The 20994-nt window shown below is 39.0% G+C and overlaps 1 protein-coding gene across 1 annotated transcript; it reads left to right on the top strand.

Annotated features, from left to right (window-relative positions):
- Positions 1-1430: 1430 nt before the first annotated feature.
- Positions 1431-14083, top strand: LOC107719659 (hepatocyte nuclear factor 6-like). Its single transcript, XM_016527145.1, has 2 exons — positions 1431-2603; positions 13573-14083. The coding sequence occupies exons 1-2, from the start codon at positions 1556-1558 to the stop codon at positions 13875-13877; spliced, it is 1353 nt and encodes a 450-aa protein (XP_016382631.1). The 5' UTR covers positions 1431-1555; the 3' UTR covers positions 13878-14083.
- Positions 14084-20994: the final 6911 nt, after the last annotated feature.

Raw genomic sequence — 20994 nt, 5'->3', positions numbered from 1 at the left:
CGACTGAGTGCATTAATAATAGGCGTGAACCGGAAGTGATCATCGGGGAAAAACAATAACAACTAAGCATTGTCGTATCCATTTCATCAAATTAATTTGAGCAGTGTTAACTATTATCTCGAAAAGAAGACATAAATACATAGGCTGTATATTTTCAAAATCCCACGACTTTTGCAGTAACCATATACAGTGTTTTTATAAATAGAACAGGCCTACTAATATTTCAGTGGCTGAAAAGACATACATGCTCAAGTCTAGTGAATCAGAAAGCTAGGCCTGTATGGAAATGGAACAACTAAGTAAAGAAAGGAATGTGATACATTTGCATGTTATCCTCATCCATGCAGCATCATGGAAACACAAAACAGAAATATCTTCTAGAAACTTGTCTAATGAAAGTGTACGCAGCCTAAAACTTGAGTGAATATGAAGTTTGACTTTTTTCCCTTTTTTGTCTCACTTTCTTTCTGTTTTAATACGTTTGTTTTGTCTGCTATTCAAGGTGCCGAAAATTAAATCACATAGGCTACGTTTCTGCCGCAACATAAAGCCTTATAAAACTGCAAATAGCCTATTTGTTCAGATAATGAAATTTGTTAAACTTTCAAACGTTTAACACAAATATGATATGATTAATCATGTGATCTCATGTCGTTCAAAAGGAATTTGACTATCTTATCTACTTTGGGTTTGGGAAATCCATTAATATTTAACCATTAAGATGTCGCGCGCTGGCGCCGAGTTAAGCAACTTTATCAGGAGAAACCGATGAATCATGTCCATAAAGGAATTCCCAATAATTCACAACAACACTGCTAGTGTCAAAGTGTGCAGGTGTCACCCCATATAAGTAAAAAACTCGAATTCGGACTCTAATTTAACAACAGCAGAGGGACGAATTGTGAGAAGTGAATCACCAATATTAGAAGTCTCTCGTCTTTACAACAGACAGTATTGGTGACGTCAGCCCTAGTCTGAAGCAGAGTGAGTGTAGGCTACACCCTTTAAAAAGGCTTTTACATCTTGATGAAGTTTCACTAGGATATTTTTATTCTTTAGTTCTTTAGAAAACAACTATAGTCTGGCGCTTTAAACACACCAGAAACCAATAGGCTGAAGAACTTGTATAAAGAAACATCAATAATTTTTTGAGCTACAAAATTACCTCAAGATCCACACATAACCAATTTTTTTTCTGAATAGAAAAAAGGCTCTTTGCTGAACCTATAGAAATCACCGAAGAACCTTTATTTTGTGCGGTGCGCGCACCCGTGCACACAGGCACAGCACATCTTAATATATTGCGCGGTCACGAGGCAAACACTCTCACTCGGTCAGCTTCGACTTTCAGTAGTAAGACGCGCGCCACGGCGATAGATACAAGCATTTAGACACCAGGCGTACGTACATGTGTGTGGTGAAATGCTGGATTGACTAACACTGAAGATCTCAGGGATCAATGGCGCGCGGCTTTGAGATCGTTTAAAATTTATTGGAAGGGTGAGTGTGAGAGAGAAAGGAAAGAGAGAGAGAGGAAAAACAGTGTCTTTCAACAATGGAACTTACAATGGAAAACATTGGGAATCTGCACGGCGTGTCACACTCCCATCAATCGGGGGACTTGATGAACTCTCCTCATGCGCGACAGTCAGCGACACATAGGAACTTGGTGTCATCGCACGGGAGGTCAGCGATGGTGTCCAGCATGGCCTCGATACTGGACGGGGCCGGGGAGTATCGCACGGACCATTCGCTGTCCGGTCCTTTCCATCAAGCGATGACCATGTCGTGCGATTCGAGCATGAGTCTGAGCAGCACTTACACCACCCTGACGCCGCTGCAGCACCATTTGCCTCCCATATCCAACGTCTCAGAGAAATTTCACCACCACCCCCACCCTCACGCTCATCACCATCCCGCGCACCAGCGTCTCGCCGCCGGGAACGTCAGCGGCAGCTTCACGCTGATGCGGGATGACCGGGGCCTCGCGTCCATGAGCAACCTATACGGCCACTACTCCAAAGACTTGTCCGGGATGGGACCACCTTTATCGCCTCTTTCCAACGGCCTTGGGTCTTTGCACAACTCTCAACAGACTCTGAGCGCGTACGGTCCGACTCACCTGGGGACTGATAAGATTATTTCCACGGGAGGCTTCGAGTCCCACGCTGCGATGCTCGGCCGGAGCGAGGAGCACCTGGCGCGGGGTTTAGGGGGCCATGGGGCGGGGATCATGTCTTCTCTCAACAGCATCAACCACCACCACCACAGTCATTCACACTCTCAGGCGAACGGGTCGGTGCTCTCGGAGCTGGATAGGCAGGCAGCAGGAGGCGGCGGACAAGGTGGTGGGTCAGGGCAGGTGGAGGAGATCAACACTAAAGAGGTGGCTCAGCGAATAACGGCGGAGTTAAAGCGGTACAGCATCCCACAGGCCATATTTGCCCAGAGGATCTTGTGTCGCTCTCAAGGAACTCTCTCGGACCTCCTGCGGAATCCCAAACCCTGGAGTAAACTCAAGTCAGGTCGGGAGACGTTCAGACGAATGTGGAAGTGGCTGCAGGAACCCGAGTTCCAGCGCATGTCGGCCCTTAGGCTTGCAGGTGAGTGAATGTCACTAAAGTTTCCTCGTGCAAAAGAGGAAATCAAAACAATCATACAAATCTATATATTTTACTCTTATCTCCTTCCATGCTCTTCAATAATGTAATCAATACACTTAGTTGTTCTTGATTTCTCACAGTTCATCGAAAGGCATCTGTTCCTATTCAGAAAGACAATAAAATAACAGACTGTTAGATTATGATTTAAACATTTAGAAATCAGACAAACAAGCCGTGTAGGCTACCCTTAAATTAACTAAAAGAAGTATTTTTAGGGACATCTAAAATTATTCCATTTTACTATATTTGCTGAGCAAATATAGGTACATAATTATTACTTTCAAATTATTAAAATGTTTTTTAAGACTGGAGGCAGGTGAAATCAGTTAGGCCTAGCCTGTGTAAATTTTTTTTACTTAGCATACACCACATACACCATCTGTGACCTATTGCAGGTGTTTAGGTTTGTTGGAAGGCCTATTGTATCATTAAGTGACTTATAGGTCAATAAAGTAAAAACTGGTATTTATTTTTCAAAATATTTATTTCTAAATAATTTGATTCCATTGATTTCAAGACACTAACAAAAATTTGTTTTGCACCAGCCTGTCACCATAGCTACTCAGCTTAATTTATTTTCCTTTTCCTTTTAATTCAAACTAAAACAGTGCAGACAAATGTGCAATTTTAACCTTAAAATGTGTTCACTGAAAAGGAAATTTGTAAAATTTAATTGAAAAAGGTGTGTATACTGAACATTACCTTTGATAATGGTTGGCAGAGAGACCGCTGACCCATCCAAACCTATCACCTCACGTCGTATTTCAGTTGTGGGTTCAATTAACCAGGATATAGTGGCATATTTTAGTTCCAGTCAATGCCCCGTTGAAAAGCACTTAATGGAATGTAAATTGTTCCTTTGCGCATTTAAAGTTGTTCTAGTAAATAAAGATTTAAACGCAATTCAATTGTCCTCTTAAGTGCAGTTGCTGTTAAAGCTAATTGGGCAACAGAGAATTTTTTCTTCCACACCCTATTAAAAGGAAGTTACCCTAAACGGACAAACTCTATACTGCTACAGGTAGTAACTTAGAGGTATAGAAACTATGTATTTCGGGTAATTCACGGTACCATCATTATTACACAAGCACTTTAAAGTGTGATACTACATACATACATACATACATACATACATACATACATATATATATATATTTATAATTTATTTTAAAACACCTTACATTGTAGCTTTTAGTAGACCTACTATTGTTTGTATTAACTATTGTTAAAACTGTAAAACTTGTAATTTGACAAACCCCGGCATTCTTTGAATAAAATAATACCTTTTATAAAATAAAAGCTCTTGCACGTCCTGTATCCTGAATTCGGCTCAAAATGAGGAATTACTATGGTATGCAAATAACAAAAGCAAGTGCATTTAAATGAGCCATTATGCACTGAGCGCATATTGAAGTTGGGGGTTGTGTTTCATAGAGACGCGTAAATCTTACAGAAAAATTGCAATCCTCAAATACTGCGCAATGGGCAATGTTTAAAGATTGCATTAACGATGAAAAACAATTCGTCTCAGCATCTGTGCTGTATTCCACACTCCATCTCAATGTATTTGGCCCAGTCAATACAGCGATCAATAAAGATAGCCAGTACATCTATCAATTATACCGGCTCAGCACTCTCTCCCATTGGACTCTGGATTTACCAACTGTTTCGTTTAGGAGGAAGAATGTAGATTTTACTGTGCATCATATGGAGTCTCTCCTGTAGTCATGAGTGCGAGAGAAGGAAAGGATAAAAACAATATTAAAGACTAAAGTCAATATGCGTTTATATATGCAATGCGCCACGACGTGATGGTAAATTTGCTGTTTTTTCTTTACATTAATTTAAACTAAATGCAATTTAAGGCCTGTTCACTAAATTGCTTTCATAGCATCCATGAGAGTTCTACCCACCACCTTGCCTTTCTGTGTTTTTTTTTTCACTTGACAATTTCTGTTAACCTATACAGATAAGAATTGCTAGCCTATCTCGCATGAAATTGAGCGCAATCAATCCATTTAGAATTCGTACCACATGTTATATATACACACTTTAACACTTTGAAGTGAAGTGTTTGCTTTTCGCTCAACATCATCATCCTTCTCCTCCTCATCAAAATGACTTCCAGTCTCGCCTCCAGTTCCCAGCCCACGAGGATGGACTAAATTGATTTAGGATTAGCGAATAGAGGCATTTTCAGGGGAGATGGGTTTTTGCAGGCCAAGAAAATGATCGATGTTAACCTTAATAATTGATAGAGCCAGAAGTGAAAATGAAGATGCAGTCACCTGTTTGTTAAACAAATGCATGGAAGCCGTTTTAAAATATGATTATTTCAGTGTGTTCGAAGAGAATCTTTTACTGTCAAGCAAATTCCATGATCTTTAGACCCGCGGTTTGTATATGCCATATGTGACGTAAACGGTCTCGCATTATAGTTTGGGTCTATATAACAAGCAGTGAATTTGTATTGATTTCCATTGCTTGGTTTGCTATTTCAGTAGCTCGAGTTGAACCAAACGGGAGAAACTTCACTTTCGTCCCTCCCCCTTTGGCCTACTGCCTTATTCTAATTTTAAAGATAGGGGTTTTGTTCTCCATTATGCGCATTATTTAATAACTACAGGGATTCGACTTTTAAAGGTATTTTCATATCTAATGTTCTGTTGAGGTTCGTCTTGCGTGAACCCAATTTGTTTTCTACTACTAGCTAAAGGTCATCTATTTAAAAACATAAAAGGTAAATCTAAAACAATGACGTTTTACCTGATATGTTTGGTGTAAAAAAAAAAAACGGCGTGAATCGAACTGCGAACTGTTGCTATGGTAACCCCAGTAAACGAAAGGCGTCAATTTAGTGAATTTCGACTTAATCGGTAATCACAACTTTTGTTGTTACTTAAACGCTGCTAAAAAATCTGCTCTATGCGTACTTGTATAAAACAACACATAGTCTACACACGAATATAAGAATTTATTATTTGCAAACAATGTAGATTTGAGCATACCTTTTGCTAGAGGCATTATTGCATATTTAGATTGATGTCCACATATGACGTATGTTTATTCTACTTTACATCGTGATGTTTTAACCTTATTTGCAACAGTAAATGCCATTATGGCAGTCAACAGAGTATCTTGTGTAATATCTTAAACCAGCTTCTTACTCCTGTTCTTTAAAATAATTGAGGACAGAATAGGCCTAACATAGGCTATGTACGCGCCACCATAGGATCTAACATTGTTGCTCTATAATGCGTGCAGTAGCCTACTGTCTCCGCGAGCTTAGATTTTCATGATCAATCTCTGTGCTCGCCCGCCAAAATGGATCGATAGGAGAGAGTGACCTTTAAATCAAATTGCAAGGAGACCGTGCCGCCAAGGAAGAGAGCATCAAAGGGTTCAATTGCATTGCGTCACCACTAAATCTTATACCAAGTGGGGGATTTAATAATTTTATCATAGCTGATATTACAGAACAAAGCCTCCAACTCGATTGAGTCACGGCACAAAGCACTTGGGCATGTAGTAAACTTCACTTTCGGTCTTATCTGATTCATCCTAGAGTGACCTGAAAGCTAGCACAAATGTTATTTTTCTTACATTAGAGTAATTTATTTGGTCGCATCATATTAAAGAACTTGTGTAAATATTTCGTGCAATATAATTTAAATTATTAAATTCATTTCCATTTACAATTAGACATAATGCAATACATGTCAACTGTCTATCATAATGGCAAACATATAAGAACATAATTCCAAAAATATATATTTTTAAATATATATGCACATTTTTTTTACATATCTATGCACAGCCTTTTATTGGCAAAACAACAACAACAAAACCTAACCCTAGAACATAAAGAAACATTCAAACTAGGTCTGAAACCACATGTTCCCTTCAGAGACTGAGAGACTGGCTGGTTACTGACACATCTTGAGGCATCAAGGGCCATTTAACAATGCAGTGACTCCATTGGTGTGCCATTACACCATTTACAAACGCATTGAGCCCACAACATGCTAAATTAGTCAATCAAACCAACTTGTAACAGCTGTGAAACCCAGAGCCCAACATCGTTTAGTGGCACAGCATCATTGAGAGTTTTAGTTTGTCAACATTTTAAAGTATTCCTTGAAGTTACTAAGTTAGTCTTACAAATAAAGATTGTAATAATGGTCCTTTAGGTTCCGCAAAGGAACACCTTCTTAGAAAGCCCCTGCAAGAACCATTTTTGCTGTATATGGTTCTTTGCAGATTAAAAAAATTGTTTTTGATGTTACAACAGGTTCTCTAGATCAGATCACCAGAACAAAAGAAAAACCTAAAAAAAAAAATGTTATTCTGGCATCAGGTTGTAAAAAACTTTTGGTTTTTACTGGAAATCTTTATTTATTTATTTATTTTTTCTGTACAGTGTAGGTGTGTGTGTTCAATGACAGCTTGAGTCCACACAAGAAATGAAACCTATTGATCAATCCTGTGGTATTTTCAGAGGTTTTAAATCAAGACTTTGTGGAGGGTGTTTGGTCCCTCAACCCTTCAGACCTTTTAAACTCACTTCACTGTAATTACACGTCAAGCAGTCTTTACAACCAAACACATGCCAATGTGTCGATATGCCTATAGAGGATGTTTAACTTAAACAATTTATTAGACCGTTCAATTATTGATCTCACCACAATAGTCCTGTGTTATGATCCTGTCAACATCAATGAGATGAATAAGAAATGCTTGGTTCTTAAAACAAATGATTTGAGTACTAACTTGTACAGAAGTTAACCCATAGGTTTGGCCCTTTACCTTGCCCACCACCCTCCTTCACGGCTAACTCAGCAGAATCGGCCCCTGTCAAAACATCGACCTTTGCACCAAGTCACGCCGATAAAACCAGCGGACATCCAATAAATCAAATCAGAGAGAAAGATAAATTCAATCCATGATAAGTCCTAAAGAAATGGTAGCCTACCAGTGGGTTGTTTTAAAGGTGAGTGACTTTTAAAAGTCATGTGCTTGTTTAGTCAGGCCATTGATAGAGAGAGCTGGAAAAAAGCGGAAAAAGGTATAACCTCATTAGTAACGTTCTAGAGAGACAACAAGCCTCACCCACATCATACTAACCCCACATATCAGCTGTTTACATTAGTGTTTCACAACCCACAACTTTCAACAGATTATCCATTATGAATTCAGATTTCCATACTTATTTCTCTGATTGCACTGATGTTATATTTAGACTGTACACAAGCATACTCATGCAAAACACACCCCACTTGCTGATGAAAGCAATTCATATTCATACAAGGGCAATGAATATGTCATGACACACTGACTTTTTAACCACCGTTGGATAGGCCTCTTTGGGAGCCACTCCGCTCCCAATTTCAGCTCAGCCACACTCTATGCATCGATCCTAGGCAGACTGGTCGGCTGAGCGGCGCGGCCAGTCATCGATCCTTGCACTCCCTCAGTCCTCCCACTTGAAATCCAAGAGAGTTCACATACACCTCCAGCTTTCACAGAAGACACCATTTATTTATTTATTTAGACTTTGTGAAGTCGAGAACCCTTGGACTGAACCCTTGGAGTTTGGTTATTATAGTTCCAATTAGACGTGATGATGAACCCACGTTTAACCCTCAAAGACAAGAACCTGCCATCGGCCTTTAAAGCGAAATGTCCTATAAGTGAAAGTGACATGACCTGTGGCCAAGTATGGTAACCCATACTCTGAATTAGTGCTCTGCATTTATCCCATCCTAAGTGCACACACACAGCAGTGAACACACACACACTCGGCGCAGTGGGCAGCCATTTTTTGTGGCAGCCATTTTTGCTGCGGCGCCCAGGGAGCAGTTGGGGGTTCGGTGCCTTGCTCAAGGGTATTGAAGGTGGGAGAAAGCGCTGTACATTCACTCCCCCCACCCACAATCCCTGCCAGTACAAGACTCGAACCCGCAATCTTTGGGTTTATTTATTTTTTATTATTTGGCAACGATTCATATCATAAGCTTTGAACATATAAGACTGATAACCATCTAAAACGTAGAACATAGTTTGCTGGTTTAGACACTGCACTCAGTGTGCAACAATTAAGGTCATTAAGGCAACAAAGGTAAAAAAAAGTCTGCTGTTCTTTTAATATAACTTTCAATTTCCAGTCACCACAAAAGTTACCATAGCAACAGAACGCTGATCGAGTGCTTTCCATTGGAATCGGTATCGGACATTATGTTGACCAACATAAACAGGCCTACGGCCATTAACGTTTTATATTTAGCCTACAGAAATTAAAGGGGTCATATGATGCGATTTAAATTTTTCCTTTCTCTTTGGAGTGTTACAAGCTCTTGGTGCATAAAGAAGATCTGTAAAGTAATTGCCTCGTTTATAATGGGTTTTAATGTTTTTGACTCGTCGCTCCGGGACACGGCATCAACAGTATGTGAGGGGCGTAACATTTCCGTCTCACGCTTGAGGTATTCGGCCAATCATAACGCACTGGATAGCTGGCCAATCAGAGCACACCTCGCTTTTCAGACCGATGAGCTTTGTAAAAATCGACGCGTTTCAGAAAGGCGGGGCATAGAGGAGAAACAATAATGTACAGTATGTGGAAAATAATGTGTTTTTTGAACCTTAAACCGCATAAAAACATTTCATTACACCAAATACACAAAATAATGTTCGTTTTTAGCAACATCATATGACCCCTTTAAAAGAAAAAAAAACTGGTCGCAGTTTATAACATTTTATAAATGTGGCTTAGATGTTCCTTGTTTCAATAATGTCTTTAATATCCTCTTCTTCAACGCAATGATTCTGACGTAAGTTCATGGCTAATGATTAGCGATAATGTATTGGCTTCAATAACTAACCGACTTTCTTAATAGGTTGAGCTGTTATTTGAAATTACCTGAACATTAGCATGCTGATCTTTCCTTATTGCATTACACTAAATTTAGTCGAGTATTTGGACAGAGCCTTGAGCACAATCTTGTTTACAAGAAGAGCTCACCAATTAACACAACTATTCTAACAAATAATAATAATAATAATAATAATAAACTATTTGGCAAAAAAGAAACAGACGCATAAAGGCCTAGGGCCTACTCTATATTCTGATTTCATATTTCAAACAGTGGTCTCGTTAATTTACCATTTTTTAATATTATTCGAATGAGCCTATTTTAGACTGAATTTGTATACAATTTATATAAACTTGTTCGAATCACAGTTGATGAACATGATAATCCACTGGGCCATACAATAAAAAAAGTACTTTAAAAAATCAAAAGCTAAAAGAAATATTAGAAATGCTTAAATCTAAATGCTCTCAATACAAAACGCACTTGTACATAGCCGAATAGATTAAGCCTCATTTAAAAAAAAAAAAAAAAGCGTTAGGCATACATTTACGGTAAATACGGAGTAATTTAAAGACGTAGCCTATAGTACCTGCGGTTGACCTATGTCCCACATTGAGACTAATTAAAGACTATCATAAACCATGAGGTTTTCTGGACGCTTGTAGCTGTGTTTTTTAGTCATTATTCAGAATCATACTGCAGTGTGTCCTCATTTGTCATTCCCCACACTGCACAGCACGCAGCGAATAGATAAGCCTCATTTAAAAAAAAAAAAAAAAAGCGTTAGGCATACATTTACGGTAAATACGGAGTAATTTAAAGACGTAGCCTAGGCTATAGTACCTGCGGTTGACCTATGTCCCACATTGAGACTAATTAAAGACTATCATAAACCATGAGGTTTTCTGGACGCTTGTAGCTGTGTTTTTTAGTCATTATTCAGAATCATACTGCAGTGTGTCCTCATTTGTCATTCCCCACACTGCACAGCACGCAGTGCTATTAAATTGGTATTATTTCGAATTTAGACTCAGAGCCCCATTGGTACAAGGCAGGCCTACCATATAGTTTATGGCTCATTACCAGACAATTTTCATGGAACTATAATTAATTAGATTAAATGAATTTCAAAAACGAATTATTTACGGATTTATCGACCGGTATTGAACACCAGGCCTACCCCGCTATCACTGGTGTATTGCAAGGCAAGTCAGAAACTGCCCTGCTCATAGGAAACAGCCGTAGAAAAGTTCGGAGTCTGTTTTTACTTAACCATTTTAGCCTATTTGCCATGAACATCTTAAGGGTCATTTCACGAAAAGGGTGTCCCTTTCATGTGTAAACAATGAAAAGCTTAAGTAGCCTACTATGTGTATCATAAAAAATAAATAAATAATCATAATAATCGCATTTTTTCTTACTGTCATTATTAAATAATGTACAATTCCATCCTATACGCGTAACAATATGAACAAGAACAAGGGTCTTCTCGTTTTATCGCTTTGTAATATTTTTGGTCAGTAGTCAACACTATTATCATGACATTGTACAATTAACTACTTATTATTAAAAAAATGGATAGGCCTATTTACAAATATAAGATTTAAATAATTTTTCTAATAAAGTACAACTTGAGTACAAGTCTAGCCATGGCTAAACGAAATTTAACTGTAAAACTGTCAACCCTGTTATACCGTCAAATGTTAATTTTTTAAAGACGGCTATATCGCAACATATTGTTACATTTAACTTGAGAAGGCACAACACAATTGAATTTATTCATATTTAAAGGCATTCCTTTGTATGACCCAATGTTAAAAATCTTAAAGAGATTTGCATTTTAAAAAAAATCACCTTTTAAAAACGAAAATGCACCCATTTAGTGCAACAACCGTTGCTCCCAACTGCTGTAACCTGCAACAGCAGAGGTGCCAGGTGAAAACCCTTCAATATTTTGTTTAGTGTAATTAATTCAAATAACTTTAAAATATAGTTTGTATAATGTTGTATAATCATAGGCAGCAGAACAAGATTCTGCCAGTATATCATATTGAATATTTATAGATCGCTACCGAGAGAACGAAAGAAAGAAAGAAAGAAAGAAAGCCTACAGTCAGTCTTGTTTTATTTATAATTTATGAAATGTATCAAACGTGCTAATAAGCGAGTAGAAACTGTCAAAATCCCATCCGAATGTTTCAATTCATTATTTGTCACTCATTGACTTATTTTTTTCTGTAGCCTACAATATATTTCTGCTTCTGTCCCACTCTCTGCTCACTGTAGCTCTAAAGTCTGCTGCTATCGATTTTTTCCTTTTCTACGCCGAGCTTGGTTCAGTAATCAGGGCCCCCTTCCCAACCGATCGATCAATATTGATTACAAAATCTTACGCCTGTAAACCGTTTACACCAGGGAATAGCGCCAGCGACACCTGTTGGTAGATTAACACCAAATACAGCCTAGGTTTGTTGGATATAAATATGAAATATCTGTAGTGGTTGAGTAGGCTAGGCCTACTGAAAACCACTGTCAAAGGGCAAATGACGTTCAAAAACAGAAGGCTCCAGTAAATCTAGCTGAAAGGTCGTCTACGTCAGATACGCTGAGGTCTGCTTTTTCAGGCGTGGTTATTTCAGTCGAGCAACACAGACGACTCATTACAATTTAAAAGGCTTTAAAGCTGCATCATTCACTTAAGACTCAGCGCTCCGAGACACCTTTATGCGATAGGAGTAATGTTATGCGAAAACAAATATTATAGGCACGTTAAAGTACCGTCAACATTTAAACGGTAGGCAACACTTCAAGTGTACAATGCATTTAATAGCGTGTGCGCGCTCGTGTGTGCAATCGCAGAGTGGCTGATATGGAATCTGAATATGATGGATGCGGTCCAGGCAGTTAGACGCCTGTAGTAAACAGATTTGACTGCGAGAGGTGACGTGATCAATGGGCCTCAGCTCAGTGTAATTAGATACATGGCACCACAGTTTGGCTCCAGTCACTCCACAAACCCACACAGACAGATAAAATCCGAGTAAGACGCAAAGAGCTGCTGCTTTTACAGGCTAAGAAATGAATGATCCATTCACAAAAACGCTGAGAGAAGCAAAAGGTCTGTGAGTGCGTTGGAAAACAAACCAATTAAAAAACATCTAAATAGTGTAAAAATAAATATAAAATGTTTTTTTTATATATATATCTGGGAAAAAAGGCATTTGATTGCCTTTCCACATAATACAATTATTTGTACTTGTGAGCTGTAAACGAACCAAACCATTTCTTGGCATACTCCTGTTTCCTAACACTCGCTGTGTTTACTGCCCTCAAGTAGGCAGCCAGAATCTCTCTCTCTCTCTGCATTGCCAGGACAGAAACATATACAGGGAGGTGGTGGTGTGAGTTAAAGGCAGTTTGAAAATACTCTGCCTCTCTTAGGTCCGTGCCCTCCAGTGGCCTCTGTTTGAAGTCGCAGACTACAGACCTGCTGGAGGGGCATTCAGACCAAAGTCTCTGCGGACAACCCCACCTCCAAAAACAGACACATACACACTAAAATAGGATGAGTCAATACCCCCTTGCGTCTTTCCTCTTTTTTTATTTCTCTTTCTTTTCTTTCTCTCTTTTTTTCTTTCTTTCTCTCTTACACAAAGACCCTTACTTTTGTATACCAGTCCCTCGCTCTCCTACTGTGAGCCCAAACTGCATTAATAATGAAACAAACAGTAGTGTCTCCAACGACCAGGCTGAGGTGCTCACCGCTGGCCTGCTCTGTCTGCTTCTTTTTAAAGGGATGATTTTTGACCTCCGGGGAGATAGAATGGATTTGTCTTAAATCACTATTAATCCACAGCCAAACAGGAGAGTCTGAACATTTCGACTCCCTGCGAAGCCGTTCATCTGTGGAATTTGCTCTGAAACAGGGCAATTCAGTATATAGAGCAAACACGAGACTAATGAATTTTTTCTTCTCCGTTTTCTTTGTCTACTTCCCTTTCCCTGATCTTTCTTGTTCATCCTCCTGATCCCCACAGCTTGCAAACGTAAGGAACAGGAGCAGCACAAGGAACGCAACATGGCACCCAAAAAGCAGCGCTTGGTATTCACTGACTTGCAGCGCCGCACACTCATCGCCATTTTCAAGGAGAACAAGCGGCCCTCGAAGGAAATGCAGCTGACCATCTCGCAGCAGCTGGGCCTGGAACTTAACACCGTCAGCAACTTCTTCATGAATGCACGTCGCCGCTGCGTCGACCGCTGGCATGAGGAACACCATCACGGCCATGTAGCAAGTCCCGGCCAGCCAGGCACCTCGGCCACCACCTTCTCCAAAGCTTAAATCTAAATCCCTTTTCCCCTGGGTGGCTGAGACTGGATCAGTCCAACCTCACAGTCACCCGTTGCGTGCCAATCAATCCCACTGCTGCCAAAAAAATGGCGATGTTTCACGTTAAATGCAACCTTTTACTTTGGGACTGTTATGAAATCAAGCCAGACATTTCCACATGGAAAAGCACCACGTTATATTAACATAAACCACACATAGTGAGCTGAAATGGTCTGTTCGTGCGGTTGAGGACAAACAAGCACTTTCACAGCTCACAGCACAGAAGACTTGTCAAAAGTTGTCAAAGAAAGCCACCACCTGCATCATCACTCTCGGGACCACGGCGGCACAATTCCCTAGTGGCCAGTTGTTTCACTGAGGCTCTCAGATCATATGCTAAGCTAATGAATTGAGAGACTAATCGATACAGACAGAAAAGCGAAGGACATCGACCTCTACTGAAGGTGAAATGAAACAAGCTCCCACAACAAGGACTCACACGTTCGCCCAGCACGGCTCTCCATGCGGTTTATTTTGCACAGATGGAAATGGAGGGCTGGACTGCGATGTTTCATGGCACTTGTGGTTAACTTGTGTCCTTATGATCCAAACTGTCCGTAATGCAACAAGCAAACCAGTTGACAACAGTCTTCAAGTCTGGGGACAAAATACTGGACCATTTTTAGCAAACGGTGCACCATTTCTGATCTCGACATACTGCAACCTATGATATTTCAACTATAATAGAATATTTTTCATTCCGTATAGATACACAATAGGCCTAATGTCAATACAGGTACAGCCAAACACAACTAGGCACATTTAAACACGTATGGAAATATTTGTTACAAAATGCTACATCCACATGCAACTGAAATCTTACTGACAAATCAAATATTTTGTTTATCCTGCAAAGTGGACAAGGGGTAAACACAGTTCAAATGTTACATTTAATCTAGTGCCAATAATGTTTGCCTTAATATAATAAAAAAGTTCACATACTCTCAGCCAGAGTCCACTCCCAAACCGGCATGATGTGCCATAGCAACCAACAATCAGCTTTTAAAAAGAATCAGAATCTTTTTTTAAACAAAAATATGAAAATAATCAATGCTTTAAATGATTTAGTACAGCTAGTCTGATAAAACCAACTGAAAAGGTAGAAATATCTCTACAGCAACACAGACACAGAGAAAAACACACAAAAAAAATCAGCTTCTCATCCTCTTTAACCCCTAAACCCCTATTTTTCTTTTGATTTCTCTCCCACTTGCTTTCTCTTCATAATATTAAAGCGGGTAATTGGTACAAAATATTTCTATTTCTTATTAAACTTGTGATCTGTGCATCTGTAAGGCACCTTGTTGATCATTTGAAAAATTCATTAAAAAAAAGAAAAAGAAAAAAAAGGACTTTCTAAAAGAATAACCAAACTTGGGAGGACTGCAGCTGGACATCTTTGCATTGCATGTGAACTACCACAGGTCATAACAGAAGGAACTTTCACTGACCGTGAAAAAGATATCGCTCTCTCTTGGCTCTGTTAAAGAGTAAACAAACAAACAAAAAAATAAATAACATGAATTCTACCCTAAATTTCTCCCAAAATCCTCGAAAAACCCTGCCAAATGGGTGTGAAACAAGGGCACAACCTTACCTCCGTGGCGAGATGTTCAAAAACGGAGAGGAGTCTTTTTTTAGTGTCTTTGAATGCAACAGTAGCATTACTGGAAATGTTGCAGGACTTGCTGAACAGATAAAAGTGGGCACTGTAAGGACTTTCTAAAAGAATAACCAAACTTGGGAGGACTGCAGCTGGACATCTTTGCATTGCATGTGAACTACCACAGGTCATAACAGAAGGAACTTTCACTGACCGTGAAAAAGATATCGCTCTCTCTTGGCTCTGTTAAAGAGTAAACAAACAAACAAAAAAATAAATAACATGAATTCTACCCTAAATTTCTCCCAAAATCCTCGAAAAACCCTGCCAAATGGGTGTGAAACAAGGGCACAACCTTACCTCCGTGGCGAGATGTTCAAAAACGGAGAGGTGTCTTTTTTTAGTGTCTTTGAATGCAACAGTAGCATTACTGGAAATGTTGCAGGTCTTGCTGAACAGATAAAAGTGGGCACTGTTAATGCAACGATGCTCTGAGCATTGATTTATAAGCAGGCCCAGATGGAATCTGCAAAAATTTCAGGAGAAAAATCAGCGGAATTAAATTCAAACATGGTGCAATGTGTAGCTGAAAGCATAATCAAATTAGCCAAAATATTTAATAAATGAACATTCAGTGGCCAGCAGATGTGCAGAATTTTGTAAATGACTGGCATTCGAATTCTGTGGAAATCTGCAAAAATCTTTCACAGAATTTTGTCCATAGATTCCATGTGGGCCTGATTATGAGCATTAAGAGAGAGCAGATTTGTGCTACACAAATCACCGGGCATCTATATGTATATTTGCTGATAAAACTGACCTTTTGTTTGTAGTGAGAACCAGTGTGGCTACCTCACTGAGCTGGGTGGTTTGTGAAACAGCCACTGATACCAAAGATTTTTTGACCTGCCAGTCCTGTGCTGCCAAAGGTAGGAATACACACCAAATACCAAAAGCCCAATAGCATAACCAAAGCTGTTACAGTTGTAAACACATACACAAATGATTTTTCACATATAAGGTGACATATAAGTGCAGTCAGACTGCATAGCACCACACTGAGGGATGCGGCTGCTATGCAGATTGAGTTGAGTGCCTTTTTCCTTCAACAACGGGTGGGACTGCTCTGATATACACACACTGAAGCACACACACTTGGTCAGTTTACACACAGAACGCGTTTTTGTTTCTTCGTTTTTCTATGTAAAGACGCGCTACACCGGCGTTTTGACCGTTGATCCGCATCTCGCGCCATTTTCAGTGTCTCGCGCGGGACCGCCGCGATTTAAAGGCGCCGTGCCTAGTTTTAGAAACGCGTCTGGAGATCGAGCGCTATATTCCATTCCTAAGCGCGGAGTATCGCGTTTTTAACGCGTTCTGTGTGGACGGCACCTTGCACAATCACTCTAACATACAAATGTACAGTAGGCAGGCATACATACATTGAAGCAGGGGGCGATTTTAACGTTTGATATAAACTGGTGTTAAAGCACTTTATAATGCCAACTTTATCGTTTCTCCAGTATCACTTAACTGTAATTATTTGTGCTAAGAGCCCTTTAAAACGGCCAGCTTTATTTTGCATTATGCTTGTCTTGAGAGTGAGGCCAGTTTATTTTATTTGCACTGGCAGATATTAGCAAAATATCTTTCAATGTTCATACATTCACCCTGATTTCACTTAATATGCCGAGGTACTGTACCCACATATGGCCAATTTTCAGGAGCACTGTCTAATTTAAATCAAGATATATCATAAATCAACTTCTAAAATACCAGACAGGACTTTAATCGGAGCAATTTGGTTCTCTTCAGCTAACATTTTAGTCCAGAACAAGTTTAGAATAAAACCCTGAGTTTGACAATTTGATTATCAAAGATTTAAATTCCTGCAAGTGATTCAGGGGAAGAGGTCATTTTAAGAGACATATTGAACCAGTTCCCTCTTTTATTTCTCCCATTGGAAACCACACAGACTTGGCAGGAAGGTGTTGACAATTGATTCTGAAATACCTCAAATGTTTTGTGTAAAGTTTATGTAATTTAGATTAAACTAATGCTAATTACAATGAGAACACTAACACTACTAAGACTAATAATAGTTAGTTTTTGAACTTGTGACTTGAAGCTTTATACTGTTAAATAGTTTTTGTTGGTGTTGTTGTTTGGTTGACTCATTTGCCAATTGTTTATCATTATTACTACTATTATTTTGATTGATTGCGGTACATAATTCTTTATAAAAAGAAAGACATTTGAATGTTTAGACATGACAGAAAGGAAAAGGATTTGAGAGTGGAAGAAAGCAACAACAAAAAATTGAAAGATGACGACAGAAAAGAGCGAAATCACAGTACGCTGAATTTACAATGTATGCATCAAGTTTCTAATCATTTCAGTTTAAGCATTATTTAAACTTAAACTATGTTAATTTCCTTTTTCTTTATTTAAAGCTTGATTGTGTTACGTGCTCCTAGCATTAATAAAAAAAAAAAAATACAATGAAAAAACAAACTCCTCCCATTTGAAGTGGTGGGGACACTTTTTCTGCATGACTATTGTATACTGTATAGAGTAAAGCTGGATCGACCTGGACATTGGTGGGAGCGACTAGGACAAATAGACCCCGGGGGACATTGGACATGGGTGGGAAGGGTGGTAAAAGTGTTGGAGGGGTCTTTGTTTTGTGGAGTTTTCTGTCACTGTTGTTTTTCACTGGTTGTGTGCATGTATTGTTACAGCCCTCTCTGCCCTCCTTGTTTTTCTTTTATGTAAATAACTCTTTAAACTAGGGCATGGCCATGTATCCTGGGCAACTGAAGTTGGTCATGGACCCATATGTACACACGTCTCCTCTTCTGAAATGTAATCTTGTGTACATTTGTTTACATGTGCCGTGTTTCTCGAATTGGGTTGCGCACCATTTCACGTGAAACTGGAATGCTACTGGCTAGTTTTTTTTTGCAACAGACCCCTCCAACAAGAAATGATCTCTCATCACCTGTAAAACAGCATCACGTACATCATGTTTCTCTTCGGGTCTGTCTGCAGATCCAACCCCCCTAGTCACACTGTGCTCTTCCTCTTCTGTTACCTGTCAATCAATCAGAACCAAGTGTCTTTGTGATGGTGGAAGACAATCAGTTTCAAAACAAGGAGAAAAAATGGTATAGAGAAGACAGGCTGAGAGGAGGAGGAGAAGAGGAAAAAGGAAGGAGGAAAGAGGCTCTCAGTGGTCGCAAGTAGGTGACCACTGCCCTATTTAGCTTGCTGTGGTGCTTATGGTGTGCAACGTTAGCTAACTTTGCAAACACTCTTCCCTGATAATCTTAAAGTAGCATTGCATAGTAACGCATAGAAAACATTTAAATCTTTCAAGACTTAACTTCCACAAAATTTCAGCCACCAAAAATGGACAATAGAAGTAACAGTTTAGCATTTTAATGGTATCCATCTTGATGCTAACACTAATATTCACTTTAGCATCTACCTACATTTTTCTCTCACCTAACTACTCCCACACTGCTGGACCAATTGAAAAGAGCTAGCGCAGACAAGTGCTAACGTTTGCACTAACAATGCTCTCTAATAACCACAAACCAGTCAATAAAGAGCTGCTGAGGCTGGTTGTCTTTGCACAGAGAACTATGCAAAAATACAAAGAAAAGAAAAGCCTTTACCTCAATCTTAATCGATGTGGCTGGTTCAGGCTCTTTTCCAGTTCCTCAAAATCCACTTTAGTCACCAGGATGATGGTCAGGAATACCTGCACCAATTATAGATCCGAAAACTTGAAATGTTACCTGCCAAGCAAACTTTCTATAACTAGCCTTTACTTGACTGGGATTAGCTAATCTTGTTTGTTGGTTTTTATAATGTCTTGGGCACTTGGCAGGCTGAATGACCAACTAGGTGATAAGCTAACCTAGTTTAAGACCAGCAAAACATCTTGTGCTGGTTTAAGTGTTTAAGCAGGGAATTTATCAGCAAATTAGCCCAGATTATTTTATACTGAAACACAGTATATACTGAAGAGTAGGGATGTAAAGATTCACTCAACTCACGATTCGATTCGATTCACGATTCGATTAGATTCAATTCAATTTTTTTAACAAAATGAGATTTAAGACAAATTATAAATTAAATGTGTCCTTTTATTATTGCTTGGACAAAATACTGTACGTTTCTTTGTGAAATTGAAATATAACACTATAATAATATACTAATATAGCACTCTTTTGTTGGTTTTGATTGCTTCTATTGTCCTTTAAAACAAGCCCCAAATCAAATAAATAACACAAATAAAAGAAACCTCTTTATATAAACAAACTAAGGCTTTGTCTGTGCTCTTTCCATTTAAAATTAGAGGCAACCACTGCATTTTAATCATGATCCAAACAAAGATGCTGCAACATGAACAGTTTTTAATCTAAATTAGGTTGTATAATTTCGAAATTTGAAGCAAAAACAGAATGGTTTGACTTTAGTTTTGTGAAATTATGCATAAAAAATATCTGCATGAAACAGAAACAGCAGACGAGCTGAATGAGACGTAGATTCACTCTCTGCCAGCAGGTGGCGCTTAAAGCGTTTCCTTGGTTTCCGCTGTAAACAAAGCAGCTCTGCACTTATGAAGAAAAAATACCATCGAAAGCCAGTAAGGTCCCCTCAGCCATACATTCATATAAACTCCTACCCCTAATTGAATTGCGATTTGTTTAGCATCTCAACCGATTTGAATCGTCACATATTCAAATCGATTTGTAATCGGCTCGCGGTTAATCGTTACATCCCTACTGAAGAGTGTGTGCAAAGTAAAAAGCTCTAAATGAAAACAATGACATGCACATAAACTCTCCTTAGAGCACATCTACCCAAGCCAAAGATTGATCCAAGGGTAAAGACAATCCATAAAAAAACAATCAGTGTGCGTTTCTGAAGCTGTTGTGATGCCCTGGCTGACTATATTTGATAGGTGCAAGGATTTCCCTTTCATGAATTTTAGCATTCAAGTTCAATGTCAAGATCTAGTACAGGAAATATTAAGAAGAAAACACCTGTCCGCGTTTAAAATCTTTAGCACAAGATTTTGCCAATTTTAATATCCCATTGAGGCTTCACATTCACACACAAACTTGTTCTCAGGCAGCTGTTAAAGGTTAAAGGGCATGTTATTACGGAGAGCCTTATTCCTCTTCCTGTCCTACAGGGGAAGCCAGAGAGCCTCTTGAGCACTTTTCATTCAGTGCAAGAAGGAGACAAATTGGAGTAATAACTGTTACAGAAAAAAAGGTAATATGGGTAAATTGCGTGTTTTGAAATCAAATAAAACCATTGTTGAACATTTTCATGCTATTGTCTGATTATTTATTTAGCCTGGATTTGATTGCAGCTATAAAGAGAAAAAGAATACTCATCTCTTTTGTATTGGGTATCTCTACTACATAATGTGATTTCTGTATCAAA

The sequence above is a fragment of the Sinocyclocheilus rhinocerous genome, unplaced genomic scaffold (assembly GCF_001515625.1).
Source record: "Sinocyclocheilus rhinocerous isolate Xijiao unplaced genomic scaffold, SAMN03320098_v1.1 scaffold1294, whole genome shotgun sequence".
Lineage (NCBI taxonomy): Eukaryota > Metazoa > Chordata > Actinopteri > Cypriniformes > Cyprinidae > Sinocyclocheilus > Sinocyclocheilus rhinocerous.
This window is presented reverse-complemented; position numbering and strand designations above follow the sequence as displayed.

Bases quoted from the DNA above. Each gene is read 5' to 3' on its own strand.
- LOC107719659 (XM_016527145.1), top strand. From the start codon at position 1,556: ATGGAACTTACAATGGAAAACATTGGGAATCTGCACGGCGTGTCACAC. The intron at 2,604-13,572 runs GTGAGTGAATGT...TGATCCCCACAG, and splicing joins GTCGGCCCTTAGGCTTGCAG to CTTGCAAACGTAAGGAACAG.